Source organism: Oncorhynchus tshawytscha, linkage group LG18 (genome assembly GCF_018296145.1).
Source record: "Oncorhynchus tshawytscha isolate Ot180627B linkage group LG18, Otsh_v2.0, whole genome shotgun sequence".
Taxonomy (NCBI): Eukaryota; Metazoa; Chordata; class Actinopteri; order Salmoniformes; family Salmonidae; genus Oncorhynchus; species Oncorhynchus tshawytscha.
In genome coordinates, this window is record NC_056446.1 from 19292319 (window position 1) to 19320295 (window position 27977).

General features: G+C 41.1%; 4 protein-coding genes across 6 annotated transcripts in view; 2 read left to right on the top strand and 2 right to left on the bottom strand.

The window, feature by feature from the left end:
* Positions 1-103: 103 nt before the first annotated feature.
* slc25a27 (solute carrier family 25 member 27) lies at positions 104-5928 on the top strand. Of its 2 annotated transcripts, XM_024437555.2 has the most exons (9): positions 108-386; positions 3224-3403; positions 3509-3590; positions 4072-4194; positions 4391-4503; positions 4588-4672; positions 4778-4870; positions 5068-5170; positions 5270-5928. In XM_024437555.2, the coding sequence occupies exons 1-9, from the start codon at positions 299-301 to the stop codon at positions 5339-5341; spliced, it is 939 nt and encodes a 312-aa protein (XP_024293323.1). In that variant the 5' UTR covers positions 108-298; the 3' UTR covers positions 5342-5928. The 2 variants fall into 2 exon arrangements, with proteins under 2 accessions (XP_024293324.1, XP_024293323.1); XM_024437556.2 differs by lacking the exon at positions 5068-5170 and having other exon boundaries at positions 104-386.
* A 347-nt stretch (positions 5929-6275) lies between these two features.
* Positions 6276-15857, bottom strand: LOC112246325. Of its 2 annotated transcripts, XM_042300790.1 has the most exons (8): positions 15769-15857; positions 9310-9350; positions 9182-9200; positions 8650-9075; positions 8274-8405; positions 7736-7968; positions 7435-7578; positions 6276-6796 (listed from the first exon to the last, which is right to left on the bottom strand). In XM_042300790.1, exons 1-7 carry the CDS (start codon positions 15831-15833, stop codon positions 7454-7456), a joined length of 1041 nt encoding a protein of 346 aa, XP_042156724.1. In that variant the 5' UTR covers positions 15834-15857; the 3' UTR covers positions 6276-6796; positions 7435-7453. The 2 variants fall into 2 exon arrangements, with proteins under 2 accessions (XP_042156724.1, XP_024270393.2); XM_024414625.2 differs by having other exon boundaries at positions 6276-7578.
* A 4218-nt stretch (positions 15858-20075) lies between these two features.
* LOC112246333 (putative peptidyl-tRNA hydrolase PTRHD1) lies at positions 20076-21325 on the top strand. The gene is made up of 2 exons (XM_024414642.1): positions 20076-20343; positions 20733-21325. Exons 1-2 carry the CDS (start codon positions 20134-20136, stop codon positions 20901-20903), a joined length of 381 nt encoding a protein of 126 aa, XP_024270410.1. The 5' UTR covers positions 20076-20133; the 3' UTR covers positions 20904-21325.
* Positions 21326-21485: 160 nt separating this feature from the next.
* Positions 21486-27977, bottom strand: part of LOC112262183 (nuclear receptor coactivator 1) — a 46502-nt gene continuing 40010 nt past the window's right edge. Inside the window, 1 exon segment of the mRNA XM_042300792.1 lies at positions 21486-27903. Coding sequence (XP_042156726.1) covers positions 27736-27903 — 168 coding nt within the window. The 3' untranslated portion in view covers positions 21486-27735.

Below are 27977 nucleotides of genomic sequence, written 5' to 3' on the forward strand. Positions count from 1 at the left end.
TAGTTTGACAGAGCCCCGATGCAGTAGGCTGTGCGATAAATTCTCTTCGCATGAACTACATTTCCTGTTCTATGGTTAAAGGTCGTTGTCCTGAAGAACAGCAAAGTATACATTTAATCGAGCATCATGTCATCTTTGCACGTGTCGTTGTTTAAACGGTGCACAGCGTTCGGTATAAATAAGAATAACTCTAATGATCATTACTTGTCTTTTTTTTAATAATGTCTAGGGAGCTACTTTCAAACGGAGTAGCAAAGTAATCGCGAACTGCTAGGCTGACTTGCATAAGGATTTCAAAATGGAAGAAGAGAAGTCAGGGGTCCCCCAGTGGCCTCGGGTTTCAAAGTTCATCTTGTCAGCATGTGCAGCTACTGTTGCTGAAATGGGTAGGCCAATACGTGCTGTCCAATATTTTTTCCAGCTTCTTTTAGAGTACTGATCATTGTCGAATTAATTCAATGTCAATTCTACAATTTATTTACCATATTTTTACATTTTTTATTTCACCTTTATTTAAGTGATTACAATTTAGCAATTTACACTGGAGTGATATATGTGCAGATGAGGATGTGCAAAAGAGCAGAAAAACCAAAACAAATAGGTAGTTGGTTGGATGGATGGATGGGCTATTTACAGATGGGCTGTGTACAGCTGCAGCGATCGGTAAGCTGCTCTGACAGCTGACGCTTAAATTTAGTAAGGGAGATAGAAGTCTCCAACTTCAGTGATTTTTGCAATTCGTTCCAGTCATTGGCAGCAGAGAACTGGAAGGAAAAGTGGCCAAAGGAGGTGTTGGCTTTGGGGATGACCAGTGAAATATACCTGCTGGAGCGTGTGCTACGGGTGGATGTTGCTATGGGGACCAGTGAGCTGAGATAAGGCGGAGCTTTACCAGCAAATACTTATAGATGACCTGGAGCCAGTGGGTTTGGCAACAAATATGTAGCGAGGACCAGCCAACGAAAGCATACAGGTCGCAGTGGTGGTAGTATATGGTGCTTTAGTGACAAAACGGATGGCACTGTGATAGACTGCATCCAATTTGCTGAGTAAAGTGTTGGAGGCTATTTTGTAAATCACATCGCCGAAGTCAAGGATCGGTAGGATAGTCAGTTTTACGAGGGTATGTTTGGCAGCATGAGTGAAGGAGGCTTTGTTGCGAAATAGGAAGCCGATTCTAGATTTAACTTTGGATTGGAGATGCTTAATGTGAGTTTGGAAGGAGAGTTTACAGTCTAACCAGACACCTAGGTATTTGTAGTATTCCACATATTCTAAGTCAGAACTGTCCAGAGTAGTGATGCTAGTCGGGGGTGTGGGCAGCGATCGGTTGAAGAGCATGAATTTCGTTTTACTAGCATTTAAGAGCAGTTGGAGGCCACGGAAGGAGTGTTGTAATGGCTTTGAAGCTCGTTTGGAGGTTTGTTAACACAGTGTCCAAAGAAGGGCCAGCTGTTTACAGAATGGTGTTGTCTGTGTATCACCCGCAGCAAGAGCGACATCATTGATATATACAGAGAAAAGAGTCGGCCTGAGAATTGAACCATGTGGCACCCCCATAGAGACTGGCAGAGGTCTGGACAACAGGCCCTCCGATTTGACACACTGAACTCGATCAGAGAAGTAGTTAGTGAACCAGGAGAGGCAATAATTTAAGAAACCAAGACTGTTGAGTCTGCCAATAAGAATACGGTGATTGACAGAGTCGAAAGCCTTGGCCAGGTCATTGAAGACGGCTGCACAGTACTGTCTTTTATTGATGGCGGTTATGATATCATTTAGGACCTTGAGCGTGGCTGAGGTGCACCCGTGACCAGCTCGGAAAGCAGATTGCATAGCGGAGAAGGCTTTAGAAAAGCAGGGCAGGATGGAAATAGGTCCGTAACAGTTCGGGTCTAGAGTGTCCCCATTTGCCCCCAGTTGAAGAGGGGGATGACCGCAGCCGCTTTCCAATCTTTAGGAATCTCAGACGATAGGAAAGAGAGGTTGAACAGACTAGTAATAGGGGTTGCAACAATGGCGGCGGATAATTTTAGGAAGAGAGGATCCAGATTGTTTAGCCCAGCTGATTTATAGGGATCCAGATTTTGCAGCTCTTTCAGAACATCAGCTGGGGGGGGGGGCTTGGGCCAGTTGCTGCGGGGGTGCAGAGCTGTTGGCCAGGGTTGGGGTAGCCAGGTGGAAAGAAATGCTTATTGAAATTCTCAATTATCGTGCATTTATCAGTGGTGACAGTGTTTCCTAGTCTCAGTGCAGTGGGCAGCTGGGAGGAGGTACTCTTATTCTCCATGGACTTTTCAGTGTCACAAAACTTATTGGAATTAGTGCTGCCGGATGCAAATTTCTGTTTGAAAAAGCTAGCCTTTGCTTTCCTAACTGACTGAGTATATTGGTTCCTGACTTCCCTGAAAAGTTGCATATCGCAGGGACTATTCAAAGCTATTGCAGTACGCCACAGGGTGTTTTTGTGCTGGTCAAGGGCAGTCAAGTCTGGAGTGAACCAAGGGCTATATCTGTTCTTAGTTCTACATTTTTTGAAAGGGCCATGCTTATTTAAGATGGTGAGGAAAGCACTTTTAAAGAACATCCAGGCATCCTCTACTGACTTGATGAGGTCAATATCCTTCCAGGATACCCGGGCCAGGTCGATTAGAAAGGCCTGCTCGCAAAAGTGTTTTAGGGATCATTTGACATTGATGAGGGGTGGTCGTTTGACCGCGGACACATAACCGACACAGGCAATTGAGGCAGTGATCGCTGATGTATTTAGATGGCAAGTTGGTCAGGATGATATCTATGAGGGTGCCCATGTTTACGGATTTGGGGTTGTACCTGGTAGGTTCCTTTATAATTTGTGTGAGATTGAGGGCATCTAGCTTAGATTGTAGGATGACCAGGGTGTTAAGCATATCCTAATTTAGGTCACCTAGCAGTACGAACTCTGACAATAGATGGGCGGGGCGATTAATTCACGTATGGTGTCCAGGGCACAGCTGGGAGCTGAGGGGGGTCAATAACAAGTGGCAACAGTGAAGGACTTATTTCTGGAGAGATGGATCTTTAAAAGTAGAAGCTCGAACTGTTTGGGCATAGACCTGGATAGTATGACAGAACTCTGCAGGCTCTCTCTACAGTAGATTGCAATATATTTTGCTGAAAGTTTTACATTACACAGAACAGTGTCACTGTGATCAACTCAAAGTTGTCTCAATATCGGTTCCAGTGACATTCCCCCTGGACCTGACCAAGACCAGGCTTCAGATCCAGGGTGAAGTGGCCCTCAGACAGCACGGCTCTCAGACGGCGTACAGAGGGATGCTGGGCACTGCCCTGGGGATTGTACGTGAGGAGGGTCCCCTTAAACTGTGGCAGGGGGCCACACCAGCTGTGTACAGACATATAGGTAACCTACACCAGACTGATCTCACACTTACATACATGGTGGTTTGTTGATAAGGGCTAGTTACCCACATCTTCCCTGCATAAACCCCTGCTGTACTTTTGCTAGTCTACTCAGGAGTGCGGATGGTGGCCTATGAGCAGCTCCGAGATGTCCTTGGCAGGTCTGAAGATGATCGCTTCCCCCTCTGGTGAGAGAAAAGCACAGTGGTGGAGCTGACCTCTACTCCTCAATACTAAACTATAACCACAGTTCATTTAAAGCATTGCATTTCCCCCTTCTCAACAGCACAAAGACTGGATGTCTATTGCTCTGGATGTCTCCATGCTTAGCTTAGTGTATGCATTCATGGTAGTCCCAAGCCACTGCATTTATGAGGAGCAGACTGAACTAGGCTCAGACCCCTACCTATATGTACTTAGCTACCTCAATCACCTGGTACCCCTGCACATTGACTCGGTACTGGTTCTCCCTGTACATAGCCATGTTACTTTTATTCGTTATTGTTATTCACTGTGTAGTTATTCCTCTTCACTATTTATATAGGACCTGTAGGACTATGTATATGTACACCAGTGGTTTACGGAGCATGTGACAAATACAATTTTATTTGGGCCTCTCTGCCAGTGTCCACCCAGCTAGGCCACTGTGATCACTCTTTTCCCCAACAGGAAAGCAGCGATCGGGGGCATGCTGGCTGGGGCTGTGGGTCAGTTCATGGCCAGCCCCACCGACCTGGTCAAGGTGCAGATGCAGATGGAGGGGAGACGGAGGCTGGAGGGCAAGCCACCCCGGTGAGAGAGTGTGTTTAACTCGTTTTCAGTCTTTAGCCATCCTTCAACCTAAACTGCATCTCGGTTTGTACTTCCTATTTTAACTCGTATGTAATTTAGTTATAAGATAATAATCACCCATTAGATACAGTATCATGTGAGAGAGAAATTTCCTTCCCCCCAAAAAAGTGGACTCATCTGGCTTCTTTTGAGACAGGGTTCATGGAGTGTACCATGCTTTCCTGAAGATTGTCTCTGAGGGGGGGATCCGGGCGCTGTGGGCAGGGTGGGTCCCCAACGTACAGAGGGCTGCTCTGGTCAATCTAGGAGGTATAGTTGAGTGAATACAGGCACACGTGAAAATGTACTGTCTGTAATGTGTATAGGGATTTAATTATTCTCAAATTTAATTAGATCTCACAACATATGATACTGTCAAGCACTTTCTACTGAGAAATACCTCGCTACAAGACACCAGCCTTTGCCATGGGTTAGCAAGGTAAAGTATAACACAGAGATTTAATGATAACTCAAAATGTATATCTAAATACTTCAGAGAATATATTTTCAAACTCAAGTTCTGAAATCCTTTTTCTCCATCCAGCACATGTTCTGGTCTGGTTGCTGCTACCATGGGAACACCAGCAGATGTCATCAAAACCAGAATAATGAACCAGCCCAGAGGTCCAAATGGCAGGTTAGTCAGCCAATCAGAGAAGTAATCATTCCTTGATAGTGATGCTGTACTATATGCTTAGGATGTCATTTACAGCTTATTCTAGCAACAGGTGAACATCCAAAATGTAACAGATAAAGCCTTAACATTACAGGTTTATAATGCTGACAGACAAAATAAACAAAAGCACCTAATAGGCTACACACATTTTTCCACAGAGGCATATTGTATAAGTCTTCCATTGACTGCCTGATCCAATCTGTCAAGGGGGAAGGGTTCATATCCCTGTACAAAGGCTTTCTCCCTACTTGGATGAGAATGGTACATTTACTCTGTCTCATATTATAATGCTTTTAACCTTTGACCGTGACTGTGTACAATACATTCACACTGCCCTTGTTGTCTCTTTGGTACTCGCAGGCTCCCTGGTCCATGACGTTTTGGCTCTCATTCGAACAAATACGAAAGACAATGGGCATCAGCTCGTTCTGAAACCTGGACTGTCCGCCAGACAGGTTGGCTTGTAGGTTAAGAGTGTTGGGCCTGTAACTGAAAGGTCGCTGGTTCGAATCCCTGAGCCGACAAGATGAAAAGTGTGTCGGTGTGCCCTTGACCAAGACACCTAACCCTAATTACTCCTGTATGTTGATATGGATAAGAGCATCTGCTAAATGACTCAAATGTAATGGACTGATCACATTCATTAATCTACTTGTTTGAGGTGCTGCACTTGGTGCTACAGTGCCATTATACACAACATGCAAAACTGTGCCATGGTAGTGATGCTTGTTAGCTACGTTGTCATTTGTCACAGAGACCAGTCAGTTGACTTACTATGATACAACGTGTTCAACCAATGTCTCAGGTGTGATTACTGGTTCTATTGGTTAAATGTTATAACAAACTCTTAACATGTTTCATGTCATTAACTTTCTGAACACTAACATTATAAAAGCTATATGATTCATTGTGTAGGGTAAGAAGCATAAAGACACATTTATATATATCAAACACAAGGTTTTAACTGTGGCCACTGCTGACCGTAAGTGAATTAAATACTATGAAAATAACCAATTCAAGACATTTACAGAGCTTTCTTATGTTCACTACCAGTAAATAACTAGTAGCTTTGACCTTTTTCCTTTTATAGGACTGTCCTGTGTGATGACAAACTCTTCATCGGTTATTTGTTTAGTGAATATTTCTTCAATGTCATTTATCCCAATGGTCTATGACTTTTTAGTCTTTATATACGTCTGATAATGTTAATGAAAGTTATTTTGGAATTTTGATAGATGCAATGTTTAGGTTAGGTCTGGAATTATATTAAGTTGCGATCGGATGTCTCACATATCTCATACTTACGTATTGTACTTAGTGAACCTGGATGTGCCTCGTGTGTAAAATCAAGGAGAAAGTATCCCTGTTGTTGATCAATCAATCAAATTTATTTATAAAGCAGTTTTTACATCTGCAATTGTCAGACCCCAAACAGCAAAGCATAAGCAAGAACACAGTGGCTAGGAAAAACTCCCTAAAAGGAAGAAACCTAGAGAGGAACCAGGCTGAGAGGGGTTGCCAGTCCTCTTCTGGCTGTACCGGATAAAGATTTCCAATACTTCAAGACCCCGTGGTCGGTCTGATAGCTTTTAACAAAGACACGGTAAGTAAAGAAATAAACATTTGTTGGTGTAGCGGCTAAAGGAGGCAGCACAACCAGGTGGACTTGGTCAGCAGGGGTTCCATAGGACTGGGATCAGCAGCACAACCAGGTGGACTTGGTCAGCAGGGGTTCCATAGGACGGATCAGCAGCACAACCAGGTGGACTTGGTCAGCAGGGGTTCCATAGGACTGGGATCAGCAGCACAACCAAGTGGGCTCAGGCAATGAATGTCTGGGTGTATTCAGGCCAGGGTGCCCTCAGCCACATTCCTCTGCGTTTTCCACTTCCACGGGGGAGACACAGAAAGATAAAACAGACATTTACAAGTCATTTATGACAACACATATTTTGTTAAATCAGGGGTCGGTCTTCCATAATTTTTCACTCATAAGCAGTAGTAGACTACATGAAAAATGATTTCATTTAAAAAAAAAGAAAAACATAACTTGGTAGGAATGCAGTCAAGTTGCACAAATGAAAGGGTCTCTGATCCCTACCACACATTAACAGTTGATTCACCTGTGGCGGAAAAGTGGTATGTTTACATCTCGTACAGGCTACATGTTTGTGTGTAAGTTAGCTGTGTTGTTACCATCCCTGCAGCCTAGTCTACAATGAAACAAAAGCCTAAGAGTGATAAAAATGCCCTGTGGTTTTGAATGTCAAATGTCGTGATGATTTAATCTATCGCTCTCCGTGATGCTGAATCTCAGCTAGTATCCTAATTGTGCTTGGCAAGGGCTTATCAATTTCTTCCCTCCTAACACTCGTTTTTTTTTGCGATGGCTCTTACTGTCACCGACCCATGTGTTAAACACATTTTTATTAACTATTTCAGTCTAATGCCAAATCCCCCTTAAAACAAGCCTATGATGACAGTGGAAAGCAAAAAAAACTGTACCACTATAGTTAGGAACAGACCTTGGGGGGAAGCATCCTCTCATTGCTGCTGACAGGTCGGCAGGGTGGAGATGGTTGTTTCTTCCACCGGCAAACTGAATGGGGATAGGGATGTTGATCGGCGGGTGTTGACTGTTACAACCACTGGCAGGAGGAGGTCATTTACTGTAAAAGAATGGAGTAGTATATTATTGTTTAGGGGCATTTGCCAAATCATAATTGCAGTTAGGAATTGAATCACTTAAGACAATATAGGATGACTTCATAACTGAAGATTCCAGTGGCAACATAGAACTGTTTTCAGTTCTTGGTTATACCTCACCTTGCTCTGATTCTTGCACTTGTTTCTCTGGATATGCACTGTTCACATTCACGTAGGCAGCGAGGTAAACAACGTATTTATTCCTTTCTATCTCCATGTTGAAGTCCTGGAATTGGGGCGTTCCTGAGTTATCGTACAGCATCCATTGCCCTCCTTCTTGTTTAACACATAGCACCATGTGTTTGATCTCTGCTGTGATCAAACCCAGCAAAAGGAACTGAAGCTCGTACTTCCTGTTAGGAGTAGAAATTCAATCAGAATGGACATAAGACAAAACAGAAGCTGTATTGGGGTTGGCATTGGGTTATGCCCAATGTTAACTTTTATGCATTTCCCTAACCTCACTGAAACTAACCTTAACCTAACTCTCATTCCTAAACAGGTCAAATATCCACTTCCAAATATTTAACTTCAGTATTGGATCACAGCCTTTAATCTCCTAATTTTCTGCATTCTATATGCACCATACTGGTAGTGACACCAAACATAGCCTACAAGTTAAACCTTAAAAGCATTATGCAGTTCAACCTAACAGTACCTTGAAAAATCATCCATGATGACATAAGGAGGAATAAATCCGTTTCCCATTCGGCCAAGCATATTCACCAGGATGAGTTTAGGGTCCATTACGGTGTCCAGGATGTAAACGTGACCATATATCTTAAAATTGCTTTCACAATACACAGAAAGAGAAACATGACAGGATGGACAGAGAAAATCAAAAAACAGTTTCAAAAATCAGAATGCCATTGGCATCTTAACAAAATGTGTCTTTTATGTTTATATTTCATATGGTATTTGCACACACCTATAAAGTATAATGATTTCTTAGAACTGTAAAATAAATGTAATTAAATAGAACCTGCTTGTTTATAACAATGAAATAGAAAAGGTAGTCAATGATGACTTATTACCTCAGTGTTCCATTGTAAATGCAAGCTGAGGGGCTCATATTGTGATCGTTGTTGTCGTCTTCATATTTGACAATTGTCAGGTCATCGAAATTTGGTAGGAAGTCTTCGACAAAGCCTCTACAATCTAGACATTCGTTTTGGGAAAAGTATAGTTTTCTTCCAACACGCAAATCTAAGTTAATAAGCCAAAGACCCATTGCCTCGTTAAACATTTTGTTATCGAGAAAGGTTATGACTGCACCGACTGTGTTGTCTGTCATAAAATAATCTTTGATTTTGCTAAATCTTGTTGCTGTTATATGTATTCCGGCCAATAGACTGCTCAGAACACAGGTGTTTTGGAAAAGGAGTCCGACAAATGTTCCTCCTGGCAACATGTAAGGGCTCTCCTCTCCTCTGATTAGCTTCTCCGAGTCTTGGTGAGACCTGGAAAGACATTCAGGCAAATAAATGAAGTTGTCGCCAAACAAAAACACATTTGTGGTGTGGCAACATTGTAGTGTAGTTTATTTTATTTTCACCAGACCCTTACCCTCGAGGGATGTTCCGAGCTTCATCCACAAAGAAGAAAATGAGAAGGTAAATTAGTGTTATACCAAATAATCAAACCGTTATCAAACCTATATGATATTTTTTACATATTGTTCTATTTTCACTTACCCAATTTGACATAGTAGCTATATATAGTCTTAAGGCCAGGTCTGTAGGTGAAACACAAAACATTCTAAAATGTATTAAATATATATATATATATATATATATATATGTAATGTATTTACATTAAGATATAATGGGATCATAGCTATATTCAATACAATTCCTCATGGTTGGTGTCTTGACAGATTTGTCCCAAATCATGTGACATAAAACATTACTTTTCTGTCCTTGCATTTATGGAAGTGCAAGCTGTCCAGTGGCGACCAGTCATTCAGGGCAGGTAGGGCAGAGACCCACCTGTTTTGAGCCCCACACTTTTTAGGTCAAATAACATTTTCAAAATAGTATGTACAATTGAAGTCGGAAGTTTACATACACTTAGGTTGGAGTAATTAAAACTTGTTTTTCAACCACTCCACAAATTTCTTGTTAACAAACTATAGTTTTGGCAAGTCGGTTAAGACATCTAATTTGTGCATGACACTAGTAATTTTTCCAACAATTGTTTACAGACAGATTATTTAACTTCTAATTCACTGTATCACAATTCCAGTGGGTCAGAAGTTTACATACACTAAGTTGACTGTGTCTTTAAACAGCTTGGAAAATTCCAGAAAATGATGTCATGGCTTTAGAAGCTTCTGATAGGCTAATTGACATCATTTGAGTCAATTGGAGGTGTACCTGTGGATGTATTTCAAGGCCTACCTTCAAACTCAGTGCCTCGTTGCTTGACATCATGGGAAAATCAAAATAAATCAGCCAAGACCTCCGAAAAAAAGTGTAGACCTCCACAAGTCTGGTTTATCCTTGGGAGCAATTTGCACATTCATCTGTACAAACAATAGTATGCAAGTATAAACCCCATGGGACCACGCAGACGTCATACCTCTTAGGAGGGAGACGCATTCTGTCTCCTAGAGATGAACGTACTTTGGTGCGAAAATGCAAATCAATCCCAGAACAACAGCAAAGGACCTTGTGAAGATGCTGGAGGAAACAGGTACAAAAGTATCTATATCCACAGTTAAACGAGTCCTATATCTACATAACCTGAAAGGCCACTCAGCAAGGAAGAAGCCACTGATACAAAACCGCCATAAAAAAGCCAGACTACAGTTTGCAACTGCACATGGGGACAAAGATTGTACTTTTTGGAAAAATGTCTTCTGGTCTGATGAAACAAAAATAGAACTGTTTGTCCTTAATGACCATCTTTATGTTTGTAGGAAAAAGTGGGAGGCTTGCAAGCCAAAGAACACCATCCCAATCGTGAAGCACGGGGGTGGCAGCATCATGTTGTGGGGGTGCTTTGCTGCGGGAGGGACTATTATGTGGATATATTGAAGCAACATCTCAAGACATCAGTCAGGAAGTTAAAGCTTGGTTGCAAATGGGTCTTCCAAATGGACAATGACCCCAAGCATACTTCCAATGTTGTGGCAAAATGGCTTAAGGACAACAAAGTCAAGGTATTGGAGTGGCCATCACAAAGCCCTGACCTCAATCCTATAGAAGATTTGTGGTCAGAACTGAAAAGGCGTGTGCGAGCAAGGAGGCCTACAAACCTGACTTAGTTACACCAGCTCTGTCAGGAGGAATGGGCCAAAATTCACCCAACTTATTGTGGGAAGCTTGTGGAAGGTTACCCAAAACGTTTAACCCAAGTTGAGTGTATGTAAACTTCTGACCCACTGTGAATGTGGTGAAATAAATAAAAGCTGAAATAAATCATTCTCTCTACTATTATTCTGGCATTTCGCATTCTTAAAATAAAGTGGTGATCCTAACTGACCTAAGACAGGGAATTTTTACTAGGATTAAATGTCAGGAATTGTGAAAAACTGAGTTTAAATGTATTTGGCTAAGGTGTATGTAAACTTCCGACTTCAACTGTATATACTACTCTCTACTCTACTCTCTCTCTAAAAAAAAACACAATGGAAATAAGTCCCAGACTTTATTGTGTGTGATCCTCGATGATTTTATTCATGTGCATGTATGGCTTTTAAGTTTTATGTGTGCTTGTTTTTTAAAATGGTCGAATTAATAAACAAAAACTAAACTCTTCACAGAACAGTGCAAACTGGCTCGAACCAGAATAGAAAGAGGAGTGGGAGGCCCCGGTGCACAACTGAGCAAGAGGACAAGTACATTAGAGTGCCTAGTTTGAGAAACAAACGCCTCACATGTCCTCAACTGGCAACTTCATTAAATAGTACCCGCAAAACACTCGTCTCAACGTCAACAGCGAAGAGGCGACTCCGGGATGCTGGCCCTGTAAGAATCAAATACCCCTAGCGAATTTATCTTTATCATTTATTATTGTCTGTGTGATTTACAGCAGGGCCTCGTTAGATTTAACAAAGAAAGCATCAAGGTAATGAGTTCATGTTTTCATATGTCTTTGTGCCTCGGATTTGATACCGAGTCTACTGTGCTCCGAGTCTACTTTGCGCAATTGTGTAGAATAGACTATTGAGCAACACTCAACGCTATTCATATGAATTATTCTGGAAATAATGACAACAGGTTACATAGCCTATTGGTCTTATTCACAATATGATCTGTTAATAAAACAACAGTACAAATGCATTTTGTTTTCCATGTTAGACCTGCAATTTTAAACAATACAAGGGGCTTGAAGTTGCCTCCTTGAACTTGAATTTGCAGCTCAGAAATACTGGAATAAGCCTACCTTGAAAATCAGACATTTCCTCTGTTTGGTGGTTGAAAAGTTATTGTAGCCATTTTATAAGTTTACCTGCTCCCTTATAATTATCTGTGATTTCATTTTTGATCAGGTTTTGTAAGAGACGTGGCCACTTTTGTTTGTTTCCCACCCCTTTAATTGAATGGTGTTGCGCTACTCTGCTGTGTTAAAACCATGTGCGGTTATTACATCTAATGTTGGATTCAATTTGGCTTTCCATACAAATCCTTCCATTAAAAAAGGGACCTGGTTTTTGGTCACTTTATCATTATAAAAACAGCGATGATGAGATTCAAATGGTGAGATGAATTCTACCACTGTGCATGGTTTTATTATGTGTGCCTGCGTCGGCCACATAGGCTACAGAAAAAGTGCCATGCATGAATCCAATCTATTGAGTTAGAAGCAATGTCCACATTATTCTCACATATTGTTATGTAAAACAATTTGAATATCAATGCATTAGCAAGTCCTGAAAAATGCTTTATTCTTAAAGTGGCAACGGCCACTCCTTTTTATTCTTAGAAGGCTACACATGTGGAACTGCATTAACATCCTTTTTAGTTTTGTTTTAAACCAATTTTGAAATGTTGATCCCAATGTCACACATTGGCCCCATTATTTATAGAAAAACCCACTTGTAGAATCTATGCCAAGGCGCATTGAAGCTATTGTGGCAGCTGGTGGTGGCCCAATGCCCTATGAAGACGCTTTATGTTGGTGTTTTCTTTATCAAATCAAATCAAATCCATTTATATAGCCCTTCGTACAACAGCTGATATCTCAAAGTGCTGTACAGAAACCCAGCCTAAAACCCCAAACAGCAAGCAATGCAGGTGTAGAAGCACGGTGGCTAGGAAAAACTCCCTAGAAAGGCCAAAGCCTAGGAAGAAACCTAGAGAGGAACCAGGCTATGTGGGGTGGCCAGTCCTCTTCTGGCTGTGCCGGGTGGAGATCATAACAGAACATGGCGGCAGTTACATGTTACTACACGGAAAAGGGAACAGCTGGATAGGGAAAACGGGCTTGAGTCGCTCAAAAGGGAATATAACTTTGTGTATAAAGTTTGGGATAACACATTGTCATGTGTACAACATCTAAAGACTTGCATCACCATACTGAGAGATTTGCCGTTTATAAAAGGACATATTTGGTTATTTTTGGAGCCGTTGTTCATGTTTATCCAGTGCACCCATACTATACAATGAGGATAAAGAAGTGAAGTTTGGGTAAGTTTCTCATTAACATGTGGAATCACAAAAAAAGTTGTCTGGACCATTCTACAACATAGAGATTTGGATGTAAAAAAGAAAACTTCTCCTTTGATACTTGGTGAAAGCACCGTTGGCAGCCCTTACAGCTGTGCATTTTCTTAAATAAGATTCTACAACTCTTAAGGCATCATATATCCATTGTATTTGTCAAATTTGCTCAAGCTCAGTAAATTTGGTTAGGAATCATTAATGGACAGTAATGTATGGAATTGTCCCGCTGAAAAACAAAACTGTATCCCAGGGTTAGGTTTTCAAAAGACTGAGGTGGGTTTCTGCTCCTTTCGTATACATGTTTTATCCTGATTCAAATGTATTTATAAAGCCCTTTTTACATCAGCAGATGTCACAAAGTGCTTATACAGAAACCCAGGCTAAAACCCCAAGCAGCAAGCAATGCAGATGTAGAAGCACGGTGGCTAGTCACTGATAAACTCCCCAGTCCTTGCTGGTGGCAAGCTTACCCATAACATGATGCTGCCACCATAATACTTGCAAATACAGAGGGTTTCACTTACGGTATGGCACAGTATGGTAGTCGCCATACCCTAGCTCAACAATTTAAAATGGGCTACTAAAATCATTATGGTAGTCGCCATACCCTAGCTCAACAATTTAAAATGGGCTACTAAAATCATTATGGTAGTCGCCATACCCTACCTCAACAATTTAAAATGGGCTACTAAAATCATTATGGTAGTCGCCATACCCTACCTCAACAATTTAAAATGGGCTACTAAAATCATTATGGTAGTCGCCATACCCTACCTCAACAATTTAAAATGGGCTACTAAAATCATTATGGTAGTCGCCATACCCTAGCTCAACAATTTAAAATGGGCTACTAAAATCATTATGGTAGTCCCTACCTCAACAATTTAAAATGGGCTACTAAAATCATTATGGTAGTCGCCATACCCTAGCTCAACAATTTAAAATGGGCTACTAAAATCATTATGGTAGTCAACCCTAGCTCAACAATTTAAAATGGGCTACTAAAATCATTATGGTAGTCGCCATACCCTAGCTCAACAATTTAAAATGGGCTACTAAAATCATTATGGTAGTCTACCCTAGCTCAACAATTTAAAATGGGCTACTAAAATCATTATGGTAGTCGCCATACCCTAGCTCAACAATTTAAAATGGGCTACTAAAATCATTATGGTAGTCGCCATACCCTAGCTCAACAATTTAAAATGGGCTACTAAAATCATTATGGTAGTCGCCATACCCTAGCTCAACAATTTAAAATGGGCTACTAAAATCATTCCAATCTCGATTAAAATATGTATATTTTTTTAACAGGGGCTTTCTTCTTTTCGCTTTCTCATATAGGCCACTAATGTGGAGTGAATGCAATGTTGTTGATCCTCTGTATTTTCAAGTATTGTGGTGGCAGCATCATGTTATGGGTATGCTTGTCACTGGCAAGTTCAGGATCAAAATCAATATGAAAGGAGAAAGGCCAATTAAAAAAGTTAGAGGAAAACCTTCCGTAACCTTGTGAAAACCCTGGGATAGAGGTGTATTTTTAGGTGGGAGAATTACACATTTGAATTCCAAAGACACACCAGAATGGCTTTCCAAGAGGTGTTGAGTGTTTCTGAATGGTCCAGTCTCAGTCCTGATTTAAATTTGCTTGAAAATCAGAGAGAAGGTTTGAATATTGCTGTCCATCAATGATTCCTACTTAATGACCAATTTTCACAAAAACTATGGCTATTATGTTGCCCTAAAAGTTGCTCAATACATCTTCATGTTTTATTAATTTGGAACATTTTCTATAATTTCTGTTTAACATTGAAAATATGCAGTAGGTTGTATAGATTGGTAGGAAAAAATCAAATGTAATCCTTTTTAGATTAAATTTTAAGGCAGCAAAATGTGAAGACTGCAAGGGTGTGTAGACTTTAACTAGCTAGTCACTGTAAATGAATGCTAAGTTGTCATACATCTTTTGTGGTAAAGAACAGGAAATGAAAGAGGTTGAAGAGGATACTTTAGCTTCTCTGCTATTTACCCCTAACACGTATTACTCGCTCAACTTCAAAAGGAAATGAATCAAGGCGTCTGCCTTCCAATCTGTTGACTTTCTAGTATTTCCCTAGTCTTCCAATGAGTTTGAGCTGCTTTATGTAACCAGAGGCCAAAATCAGATTTCAATTTTCATGTTTAAACTTGTTTTAATAACAAGTGAGTAAATAGCAGAGAGGCTAGTATTGTCTTCAATCGCTTTCATTTCCTGTAGTTTACCACCATTCACACTGATAATGGCTTGGCGCAAAAAAAAATGGTACATTATTTCTTTTTTTTCAACGGTGTGCAGCTCTCAATGTCTTCCTGTATTATACCACAATATGTATAATAGCTTAACTTCCTGTAATGTGGTGTCTGTCTACTGTATTATTTTACAGGACTATCATAATCTAGACAATATTATAAAGGATCATTTAGTTTAAAAGAGCTATAAAGTACCTTGGTTCAGATAACGCCATCTTCTCTTCTCTTGTCAAGTTTTTCAAAATGGACACGCACATCATTTAAATAGCTTCCTGTATTTGCATGATAACAACTGAGTGGTTGACTTCTCATGATGTCACCATCACGTTTAGAGTTGCTCCTTGCCTATATGTTTAAATTAATATTCTCTTTGAAGGGCATATAATACATTTACAAAAGTAATAGTAATGTTGAACATTTACATAATTAAGCAACAAGGCCAGAGGAGGTGTGGTATATAGCCAAAATACCATGGCTAATGGCTGTTACACACAACACAACGCAGAGTGCCTGGATACAGCCCTTAGTCATGGTATATTAGCCACATACCACAAACCCCCGAGGTACCTTATTGCTATTATAAACTGGTTGCCAACGTAATTAGAATAGTAAAAAGAAATGTATTTTCATACCCTTGGTATATGATCTGATATACCACGGATGTCAGCCAATCAGCATTCAGAGGTCGACCCACCCAGTTTACAATAGTGCACAGGCTATTCTGATTATCTATTTTTTTTTAAATGGCACTAACACTAGTGAGAAATGGAGAAGAATAAGGTCCCAGATCTCTTTGTGCTTTAGAAGTTGCCGAAAGAGTGCAAAGAGATCTAGTACAAGGACTATAGTGGACTTACCTGTAGCCTGATTCATAGACTGTTCTCTCTACTACTGCATGGCAAGCGGTACCGGAGTGCCAAGTCTAGGACAAAAAGGCTTCTCAACAGTTTTTACCACCAAGGCATAAGACTCTTGAACAGGTATTCCGGGTAGCCATTTGATTATCTGCATTATGTGCCCCCCCCCAACCCCTCTTTCGCTGCTGCTACTCTCTGTTTATCTTATATGCATAGTCACTTTAACTATATATTCATGCACATACTACCTCAATTGGCCTGACCAACCAGTGCTCCCGCACATTGGCTAACCAGGCTATCTGCATTGTGTCCCGCCACCCACCAACCCCTCTTTTACACTACTGCTGCTCTCTGTTCATCATATATGCATAGTCACTTTAACTATATCAACATGTACATACTACCTCAATCAGGCCGACTAACCGGTGTCTGTATGTAGCCTCGCTACTGTATATAGCCTCTCTACTGTATGTAGCCTCTCTACTGTATGTAGCCTCGCTACTGTTTTTCACCATTGTTTTTATTTCTTTGCTTGCCTATTATTCACCTAATACCTTTTTTGCACTATTGGTAAGTAAGCATTTCACTGTAAGGTCTACTACACCTGTTGTATTCAACGCATGTGACAAATAAACTTTGATTTGATTTGATTCATAGAAGAGCTGAGCTAAGACTGAGATTTGGACAACAGCCTATCCTCCAGGTTCTCTTGCACAGTATAATCTGTCCATGGGTCTACACAATATGGCTTAAATCTTTGTGGGGAAAAAATAAAATGTGGGATGCATGCCAGCAAAGCCATTACACAACACTAAACAATACATTAATTACACTATAATGGTGACAAACGGTGCCCACAAACTGTTAGGGCCTACATAAAACTGTCCCAAAAGCAGTCCCAACATCTTACCACTACTACACCTGGGTATCAGCGGAGCCTTGTCTGGCAGCAAAAACAGTTCATTCAGCCTCATTTACTGCCTTAAAAAAACATAGCTGATATGGCTGACTTGCTTAAACAAATGTGGTTTCTAATGACAATTGAGATGTACAAACTATGGCATAAGGGGACGACAAGCGGATAAGAGGCCATCCGTAATATCGATTAAGACAATAATGAGCGAGCTAGGATGGACGTTGTCAACATAACTATTTGTTTAGCACTTTTGAAATGTACAGTGACAAAATTCAGAATATGGGCCATTCTTACAGTGTTCTCCCAGTACACCAAGTAAGAACCGTAGGATAAATAAAGGGGGCATATAAGCAGACAATGAAAGCTCTTGCAATATTCAATGATTACATTTCTCTAAAACAGGTTACAGGCTAAATGTGCACCACCAAGTCAGAAGAGTAGGCGAAAGAGGTAAAAATAGACCAAATTATTAGGGTGAGGTGTAACGGATGTGAAACGGTTGGCTAGTTAGCAGTGTTTGCGCTAAATAGCATTTCAATCAGTGACGTCACTTGCTCTGAGACCTTGAAGTAGTAGTTCCCCTTGCTCTGCAAGGGCCGCGGCTTTTGTGGAGCGATGGGTAACGATGCTTCGTGGGTGACTGTTGTTGATGTGTGCAGAGGGTTCCTGGTTCGCGCCCGGGTATGGGCGAGGGGACGGTCTAAAAATTATACTGTTACAGAGGCACATGGGCTACTAACAGCTTACTACACAACATACACTTAGTATTACTTTCTTAGCTACAGAATACATATCTCCCTGGAATATTACATAATTTATGCAGCAGCATACAATACATTTTGGACTCATCTTGTTGTACTGTGCTCACCTGAACAGGAAGGTGGCACGGCGGTCCTTCATGGGCAAATTTTGTCTTCAAAGTCTGGAGTTCTCTGGATTTATGGGGCTTTCAAAACAACTGGGAACTCAGAAAAAAACAAGGTAAAATCATGATGACGTCATTGATCTGGAGGATAGGCTGTTGTCCAAATCTCAGTCTTAGCTCAGCTCTTGTATGAATCAAATCAAAGTTTATTTGTCACTTGCGTTGAATACAACAGGTGTAGTAGACCTTACAGTGAAATGCTTACTTACAGGCTCTAACCAGGTCGGAGCTCTAGAAAGAGGCCAGATTTACAATTCCCAGTCTGACCTCGTTTATTTTATCTCTGGGCAATGACCTTGAGCCTTCTTGGATGGGCACTTCTAATTTAACTCTATGGGAGCACCCAAGGGGCTAGAATTGTGTAGCTGTACTCTTAGACTTGGCGGTGACGTAGTGTCCCCATGAGTGACAGAAAACTGAGCCAATCACGGCACAACGCTCTGTATTTCCTGCTGGTTTGCCCCAACACCACAGGAAGCACTGAGCTAGGCTGAAACACCTGCATTTTGGAGCTGCCTTACTCAAGAAAACAAAAAAGAGGCCATGTTTGTACGCGGCTTTATTAACTCAATTATATATAGGGTTAGGGTCTGTCTCGTTGTTATATTTACATTTGTTTGCAAAATGATATGTGACACGTATTAATGCCAAAATAACATGCAAAACAGGCAACCTAAAAAACAGGCATGCTAAAAATGTGGGGCTCAAAATAGGTGGCCTGCCCTGAATGACGGGTCACCATTGTCTAGAAGTAAAATAGGGAGAGATGGGGTCACTCACTACACTTTCAACTGGCAAAATCTGTATGGTAGGACATGACATAATTGGTACATTTCTTCTTCTTTTTTTTATTTTTTAAACTGTGGGTTTGTTTATATGTGGTATCGTATCCCTATTAGATAAGGACCCCAATTGGACCCATGAAGACGCATGGGTCCAATTAACACAGTCGGCTCCAGTACCTGCTCCTGAGACAGGCAAACCACACTGATCATTGTGAATAACACCGGTTTGCCTTAAGTTCCCAATTCCAGTGTTTCTGAATGGTCCAGTCTCAGTCCGGATTTAAATCTGCTTGAAACTCAGGCATTGTTACTGAGAGTAAATTAATCTGAGAAGTAACTATAAAAGGGAATCACAGGAGAGATGGAACCGGTAACAAATCTGGAGCAAAAGCACACCATCTGAAATACTTTGTAGCCTACTGTAATCAATGAACCTATTGAATGTACACTGTCATGGGTGGTGTACATTTGACTTCCCTTGTGAAATTATATATTTCAACCACAAGGGGATATACATGTACCTACACAGAAGATAAACAAAGCATAATTTCCAGCACAGGCAGCAAGAACTTTAGCTAAAGATTTGTATAACTAAACCAAGATAGACCACTGCATGTCGTTTCAAATGGCAACAAATTAGTCATAGTGAACAGAACAAGCAAGGAGGTGGGCAGGGCCAAGTACGATCTTGCGAGATTCTATTGGCGCGTTCTAGCATACATTTGCATTATTCCGTTAGGAAACGCCTACTCTTAAGTGTACGTGTGCAACAACTCAATTCGCCTTTGCACTCCTTCTAAGCAAAGGGTAACGTATACAAAACATAGTCCACTCTGCTCGTAACAGATTGTAGTTTTGGGAACAGAAAACTGTATTGGGATCAAATGTTTAATCGATGAGAAAATGTGCAAAAATCGATTTTTCGTTCCCTCGTCTCCCACTGCCGGCCCCTGGGCTTCCTCTCACTACCATATTTGGCTAAGCGGATGCCTCAGATTTATACATCCGTTAAATATCTGTCTCGTTGTTATATCTGTACAGTAGCTGCCTCCGGTCCTCTACCATTACCGACCAAAGATGGCGGCGTCAGGAACCGCAGCCCCCCGTCGTCTTGTCCAGTATGTTGTGGTCCGGTCAGACCTGGTCCATACGTTGGCCTGGCCATTAGGGGCGGTTATAACGCAAGCCTGCCATGCTGCCATCGCTGCCATTCATCTGAACTACAACGACCCAGACACGCAGGAGTACTTGGCAGAACTGGACAGCATGCACAAAGTCGTCCTTCAGGTAGCTGGGACTGGGGTACTATTATTAGCTTGCAAGTTAATCAATATTATACTGCTAATAGTGAACTAAATCGATATGCCTGTGTTTTGCGCGAACGTGGGCAAAACAAGTTTCCTACTGACTTTGCCCATGCGCTCATATCAAGCTGCATAAAAATAGCCTCTCAATACAAAATCTTTTTTTGTAAAGTAAATATTTAAGTTTCGTTATGTAAAGTAAAAATAGATGTGATTTTTGAGAAAATAAACTAATGCTTACACCTACATTGCTTGCTGTTGGGGGTTTTAGGCTGGGTGTCTGTACAGCACTTTGAGATATCAGCTGATGTACGAAGGGCTATATAAATACATTTGATTTGATCTCCCTCTTCTCCTTCATCTTTTGGTCAGGCTGTGGACCAGGCCTCCCTAACCAGCCTGTCTGAGACGCTGACAGAGAAGGGGATCGCCCACAAGCTGTGGATTGAGCAGCCAGAGAACGTCCCCACCTGCCTGGCCCTGAAGCCTTACCCCAAAGACATTGTACATCCTCTGCTGCACAAGTTCAAGCTGTTCAAATGACACAGAGGAACAAAGAGAGACCCCTGCTGTAACATGCATTTGGTGAATGGAGTCTGGACCATGGCTCCACACCAGTCAGTTAATTTGGTGGTCTTTTTTTTTGGTTGACCTGTGCATCTTGGTGATGCTGAAGGGGGAAGAACCAGCACTCAGTGTCCGTGCTCCAACTTCACAAGGAAGAATCCCACTCTGATAAGCAGTGTCAGTGTTTGTCTTCCTACAGTAACAAGGAGACATCACTCACTGAGTGAAGACTGCCATAAAATGGCATTTAAAGAGTGAATGTCTGTCCACCTAATTTGATGTGGCCATGTATCTTGTGATTCAATTAAATGGTGAATGGTTATGCAAGGTATTTTCCAGCCGCCGATGGTTGGAGTCTGTTTACAAACATACAAGATGCATTAAACATGGTCAACTAATTTGGTCTTCTTGTATTATTAGTTACTTTACAATACACAGAATACAGCCCTTACAATAAACTGAGGTTGAAAGAGGTAATGCAACTAGTGGCAATGTAGTGTGACAGTAATGAAAATGAGAAATACAGTGTAGTAAAAAAAGAAAGACAGTCAACCAACATTACATATCCCGTTTTAATTGGTGTTTTTATTGCAAATGTGTTGCATTCTCACATTCATGGATGTTATAGATTTGTTAGTCAAAGCATCATTTCCTTCAAGGTCTGCATCTTCACCTTGGAAAAGCAATAGAGGGACCGAACGCACGAGGTGTGTGTGTTGTGTGTGTGTAAACTTTGAACTAATCCCAGTCTGAGCAGCTAGATACCTCCCAAAAAATTGACAGACAAATAAGACTGTTTCAGTAGATGCAAAAACGTTGCTTTTCAGTCTACAGGAACCCCCTGTAGCTACTTGACCCAGCCTGAGACTGATTGTCTACGACGTCCTAAGAAAAGGTAGGATTTATCCCAGGTATTCCACCTGGACACAGAAATAAAAACATGCATAATTCTCCCAGATACTTCATTCATATTGTCCCACCCACACAGCTGCTCTGATGCCTGTCTAAAAACAAATTTTCACAAGTATAATAAACAGAACTGGACAAAATGAGTAAAATGTATAATATATATATTTATATTTATTTATATTAATTTTACAGGGGGAAAAGTGGAACCTCGTTTCAATGAGAAAGCATTGGCCTTATAAGTGGCGAGACAAGCTTTTGATTTCTCCATCCACAACCAACTTCAGTCTCGATTATGCAGCACTTACAATACTTGACAAACATCATCAGCAAACAGTTGCTCCAATACTCGGAACAGTTGAGAAGTAATACCTGTAGAAGGTAGAGTGCATTAATCTTAACAAGGATGATAGTTGCTTCTGCATTAGGCAGTATGTTACAAGGTGGTGACAATGACAAAATAACAGACGCAGGGGACAGCAGTACACATATGTAGGGCTGTTACTGCTTGGTAGGAATTACTAAGCCTAGAAATATATAGAATAGAACTGCTGCTGGTCCCGTGGGGCTCAGTTGGTAGAGCATGGCGCCTGCAACGGGGTTCGATTCCCACAGGGGACCAGTACAGGAAAATGTATTAACTCACTACTTACTGTAAGTCACTCTGGATAAGAGCATATGCTAAATGACTCAAATGTAAAATGCTACAGTATAGACCAGAGCACAATGATTGCTGGTAGCTAAGAGCAGAGTTGAGGAGGAATGTTTTGAACAGTTAAAGCTGCTGTAGCAGTATAGCTTCCGTCCCTCTCCTCGCCCCTACCTGGGCTCGAACCAGGGACCCTCTGCACACAGACAACAGTCACCCTCGAAGCATCGTTACCCATCGCGCCCAACTACACTACTTCAAGGTCTCAGAGCGAGTGACGTCACCCGATTGAAACGCTATTAGCGCGCACCACCGCTAACTAGCTAGCCATTTCACATCGGTTACACAGGACAGGACGTATGAGTATAAGCGCGTTAGTTAACTAATGGCCAAGGGGAGAGGGGCAGTGGATCACCTGAAGAAGAAAGGCATAGTTTAGATTGAGGCTCTGTGGCAGAGAGGAGGATCATATGTGAAACTACTAAGAGTAGTAGTAGAGAATGTACACTTCTCTTTTGTAATCATATTGATGGGCTCTGCAACCAAGTTCTTAAGAACCTGAGAAATCTATATTTTACTTTCTATTATATTTAGGGCACAGGGGGCTGCTGAGGGGAGGAGAGCTCATAATAATGTCTGGAACAGAGCAAAAGGAATGGCTTCAAACATATGAAAACCACGTGTTCGATGTATTTGATACCATTACACCTATTCCGCTTTGGCCATTACCACGAGCCCGTCCTCCCCAATGAAGGTGCCACCAACCTCCTGTGATTTAGGAGATTTAGGATGATTAAATAGTAATCTAATGTGAACACGAGTAGTATTTATGATGGCCTGTTTCCTCTAAATAATTCTGAGATAAAGTGCAAAAGTAGATTGTATTTCTTGCAAATTCCTGGAATATTTAGATTTCTTGTACAAAAGTAATGTAAAATGCAGCAAACTTGTTTTATAAATGTAAAGATAAGAAAATCCTCATTAACATTATCATCAAACAGCGAGGAGCAGTCCTCTATGCAGAAAATACTGTATATACAAGAAGCACCTCAAATTTGGTATAAAGTATTCAGCTAAATAAATTGAAATATTTGATTGAATAATCTTAATCTGTGAGATTCAGTTGATAGAGCAGACCCACAAGTTCAGACAACTATCACTAATGCTAGTTTAGTAAAAAAATGAAATAATAATTGGTTCACTAGGTTTCACTTCTTCTTTCAATAAACTAAAATACCTTGATTTAAATCCTTGATTCAAATTCTAGTTTGCGTTGAATACCTAAATCAGTGTTAAAAAAAAGCTTTTTGTTAAGGTGCATAGCTAGCTGTTGCAAGTTTCTCTCTTCCTGTAAACAGTGACAGCATGTCAGGCCCTACATGTCTTTTTGCGTCTTTGCCAGGAGTCAACGGCAACAAGGAGAGGAAGTTTCTAACTGATCATACTTTGGGATATTCCAAAGAATAGAAGTTAGATAAAAATACTAAATCTGATAGGTCACTTGTCAGTGTCTTAGGACAAATTGTTTGGAAAAGGAAATAAAAGGACAAACACGCAAAGCACAAACTACCACAAATGAATAGTGTGGTCAAGGAGGAGCTAGTATGTATAGACTATTTCCTTTTAGAAAAGTGAACAAACGCTACATTTTGTCTCGTCCAATTGCATGAGGCTTGCATATGATATGAATTAAACATCTTTAAAGCTTTGGTCATTACTTTTTGAAAACGCTAAAAGTATATCAGGCGATCTACAAAAGCCCACTTAACTACCGCGATGCTTCTCAGAATACAAGGTTCCACTTTCTCAGATCTGTTTAAACGTTTTAACAACAGAGAAATTAAATAATATGGCCTTTTTTTTGTGTGTGTTTTTGTTTGTTTTTAAATTAACCCGTACAAAAGCCAGTCCACACTGCTTCTCTCTCAGTAAAATCACATTCAGCAGTCGCTAACCCATTCTCTCACATAAAGAGTAATCAGAACAACACCCACAGGAAAACTTGCAGGTATCTATAAAAAGAAGAAATCAAATCCAGACATATTCAGTTTCCATCTTAAACACCAGATATACAGTATTAATCACATACATACACACACTCAGACAGTCATATACGTAAAAAATAATAATAAAAATAATAATAAAATGGAAGCGAGTAGTTAATACCACAAACTTGGAGCACTACATTTAGTTGATTCTGAAGAAATACATATTCACATTGTCTGTTATATACATGTTGAAGAACCAGTTCAAATATTTACCTTGTACCTGTACTGAACGGACTGTCTTTGCCATTGAGCGGCTCTTGCATATATGAATGTCTGTTAGTTAATGACCGTTGTCTAATGGTGCTTTGCATTCGGCATATTATATCCCAAATGCTAAACAGTTCATATCAACAGATCAGATGAACTTCTGCATTTGACGTAGTTCTATTAACATTTTCTATACAGTAATGCCTGTTCCTAAATGAGGAGCGAAGGCTGGAGAGTATGTGAAGAAGATATCCATGAAAAGTTATCTTTTGTAACACTTCTGGGAGTATGAAACCGTTAGCTGGTACCCTATATAGTACAAATGTATACTGAAAACAAATGAAATCCTTCCACATACATTCTGTTCATTTTGTCTTGCTTCCGTGTGTTTTGTAAAGTGTATGTTTATTTACATAAACCAAACAGTGGCTCAGGAATGGCTTTAACATTGATAAGTACTAATTGTTAACCCACATCCCTTTCAAATAGAAAATAAAACATTTACCTTATCAGAAGAAAGATACACTTAAATATCTCATTTATTAATCGTATATATATTGTTTTGAATTAAATGCAATAGGCTAAAAGCAAAGCAACATTTTAAGTGTCTTAGAATGACAGGAACAAGTGGTATGTCCAATCACAGTGTATCAGTTTCACAAATGAGTTTCCGAAGTGGAACTGCTACCAGCTTTTCATGTCAACTTGAATCAACACCACACGAAATGATGCCATTTTCAGGTTGAATTTGAGTTGTATGCTGAGGACACCTGAGCCACTGTTTGGGTATAAAGCACAGGCACACAAACGCCATTGAAACGGTACACAACGTGATTCAGAAATCATAGCACATTAAAGTAGTTGGCATTCAATTTGAGGTCTCCGGAGGAGGATGGTGATCATGCATGCTATTTCAACTGATCATCCCTAACCCTCCTCGGTTATTAGCTGTGCTCGGGTAATGTTGCACACTTTGTAAAATACCTTGTATATACAGTCAGATATCTAGTTGGACCATAACACCCTTAAGAAAGCCTTCTGTTAGTCAGAAATACACATACCCGGGATAGAGCAGAGAAATACACATACCCGGGATAGAGCAGAGAAATACACATACCCGGGATAGAGCAGAGAAATACACATACCCGGGATAGAGCAGAGAAATACACATACCCGGGATAGAGCAGAGAAATACACATACCCGGGATAGAGCAGAGAAATACACATACCCGGGATAGAGCAGAGAAATACACATACCCGGGATAGAGCAGAGAAATACACATACCCGGGATAGAGCAGAGAAATACACATACCCGGGATAGAGCAGAGAAATACACATACCCGGGATAGAGCAGAGAAATACACATACCCGGGATAGAGCAGAGAAGCCAAAAGCCAAATTAGACTTGATTTTTCATTATCATTACGTCGCCGAACTTTGCTCTTTCTGTTGTTGCTTTCTCTTCATTTTCGGCTTTATTGCTTGTTAATAGGTTATTTTTTTACCCACATAAATAAAACATGGTGTTTTTTGGCCAGACTTTCTATGCGACTGAATGTGTATAGTAAAATATCAGAGGTTAGCGCTGATAGACAGTGTCTGACTGGGCAACAGTAGTCACATGAGCAGTCAAAAAGAGCTGTAGTGTGTGGCCAGTGGAATGACATCATCACGGGCAGAGAGTTGGAGGAGAGAGAGCACAGTGTTTCCAAGAAAACACCCCATTCAACTTCCATCACTTCTGAGTGAGGAAGTTCTACGGTTACGAGTTAGAACCTATTTATGTCATTGTGTAATATTGAGAACCCATTCTTGTTCGTTTTGAGGTACATTTGAGGGGATTTAAAACATTCAAAGGGATGCCAAAAGAGCAGAGCTAGCCATTTCTAAAATCAATCAAATTCTTATACCGAGATTTTCTTTTTTCACATTACAGAACACAGAGCACATTTAGCAGAGTTACATTTTCATAATGCCAAATATCGCCTTAAAAAATTATAATAACTGACATGTTACTCTCAAATAAAAAAACGGAAGAAAACCGCATTGAATCACAATGTATAGTTTGAGCTAAAAACGACAGTTGCATTTTAGAGTAATTAAATGACGCTTTTGAAAGGAAAGTAGAAAGTGTGAACTCATCCCAATTTTTTGTCCATCTGTGCTGTACAATACTACCCACCTGCACGGTTACACATGACAAACCATACTGATAGGCCAAGGAGAGCCCAACATGGCTCATATTCACAGCTGCTGAGGAGATAAATGTGTAAGACAGACAGTTACTTTGACAGTCTGGTGGTTTGAAAATGTGAAAGATGGTGTTGCCAACTGAACAGAGCAGCGCAATCTCCCATCCCATCCCATCCCGGCTGCTTGTTGTCCTGACGATGCAGACGACCAGAACAGAGAAACAAAAAAAACGAGAGCTGGGAATTTCCTCCCATCAGGCACTGCAATGGAGAGAGCTAGTCAGTCACAGATCCAGCTGAAACTGAGCTTCCCACTGCAGAGGTTAAAAACCTAACATTCCCAAACGTTGTCCCCACAACGCCACCCCACGCTAGAGCAAAAGTTGAGACGACGGGTTAACCACCCACAGCTGAGCTCAGCTGCATGTTGATCGCATTCCCAAGATGCACTGCTGCGATGGACCTGACGGAACGGGCAATTAGGAACCAGACCCTCTTTTGACAACCACAACGACTTGGCAAAACCGGAAGCTGATTCCTTTCTCAGAACAGAAAGCAGACTTTGTGTTGAAAGTAGGTAACCAGGAATGAGCGCTGAACAATAGCTGCTGCCTTATGGTACGGTATGGGCTGAGGCTGGCTGGCAGGCTGGCAGGTCAGACACACTCTTACCTGGACCTCAGTCTCCATCCCAGGGCCCTCCTAACCAGTCCGGCAGGCAGGTGTCTAAAACCAAAGGTGAGAAAGAGAAGAGGTCGGTGGTCTGTGGAGCACCTCTCTCCTGGCAGGCGGCTGAGCTGAGGAGTCACTCTGTGAGGAGCTGCTGGAGGAGGCTCTTCTGCTGGGACTGGCTGCTCTGAGGCCCCTGGGGGCCCTTCTGGGTGCCTATGGACCCCGGCTGGTTTAGGTAGGAGTCGCTGCCCACCAGGTTCACCGTACACTGGACGTCGGCAAACACTTGAACCTGCTGTACCTGATGAGGAGAGGAGGGAGAGAGGAGGACATTAGTGAAACAGTTTTGGTCAGTTAAGGGCAGCTTGGACGGTC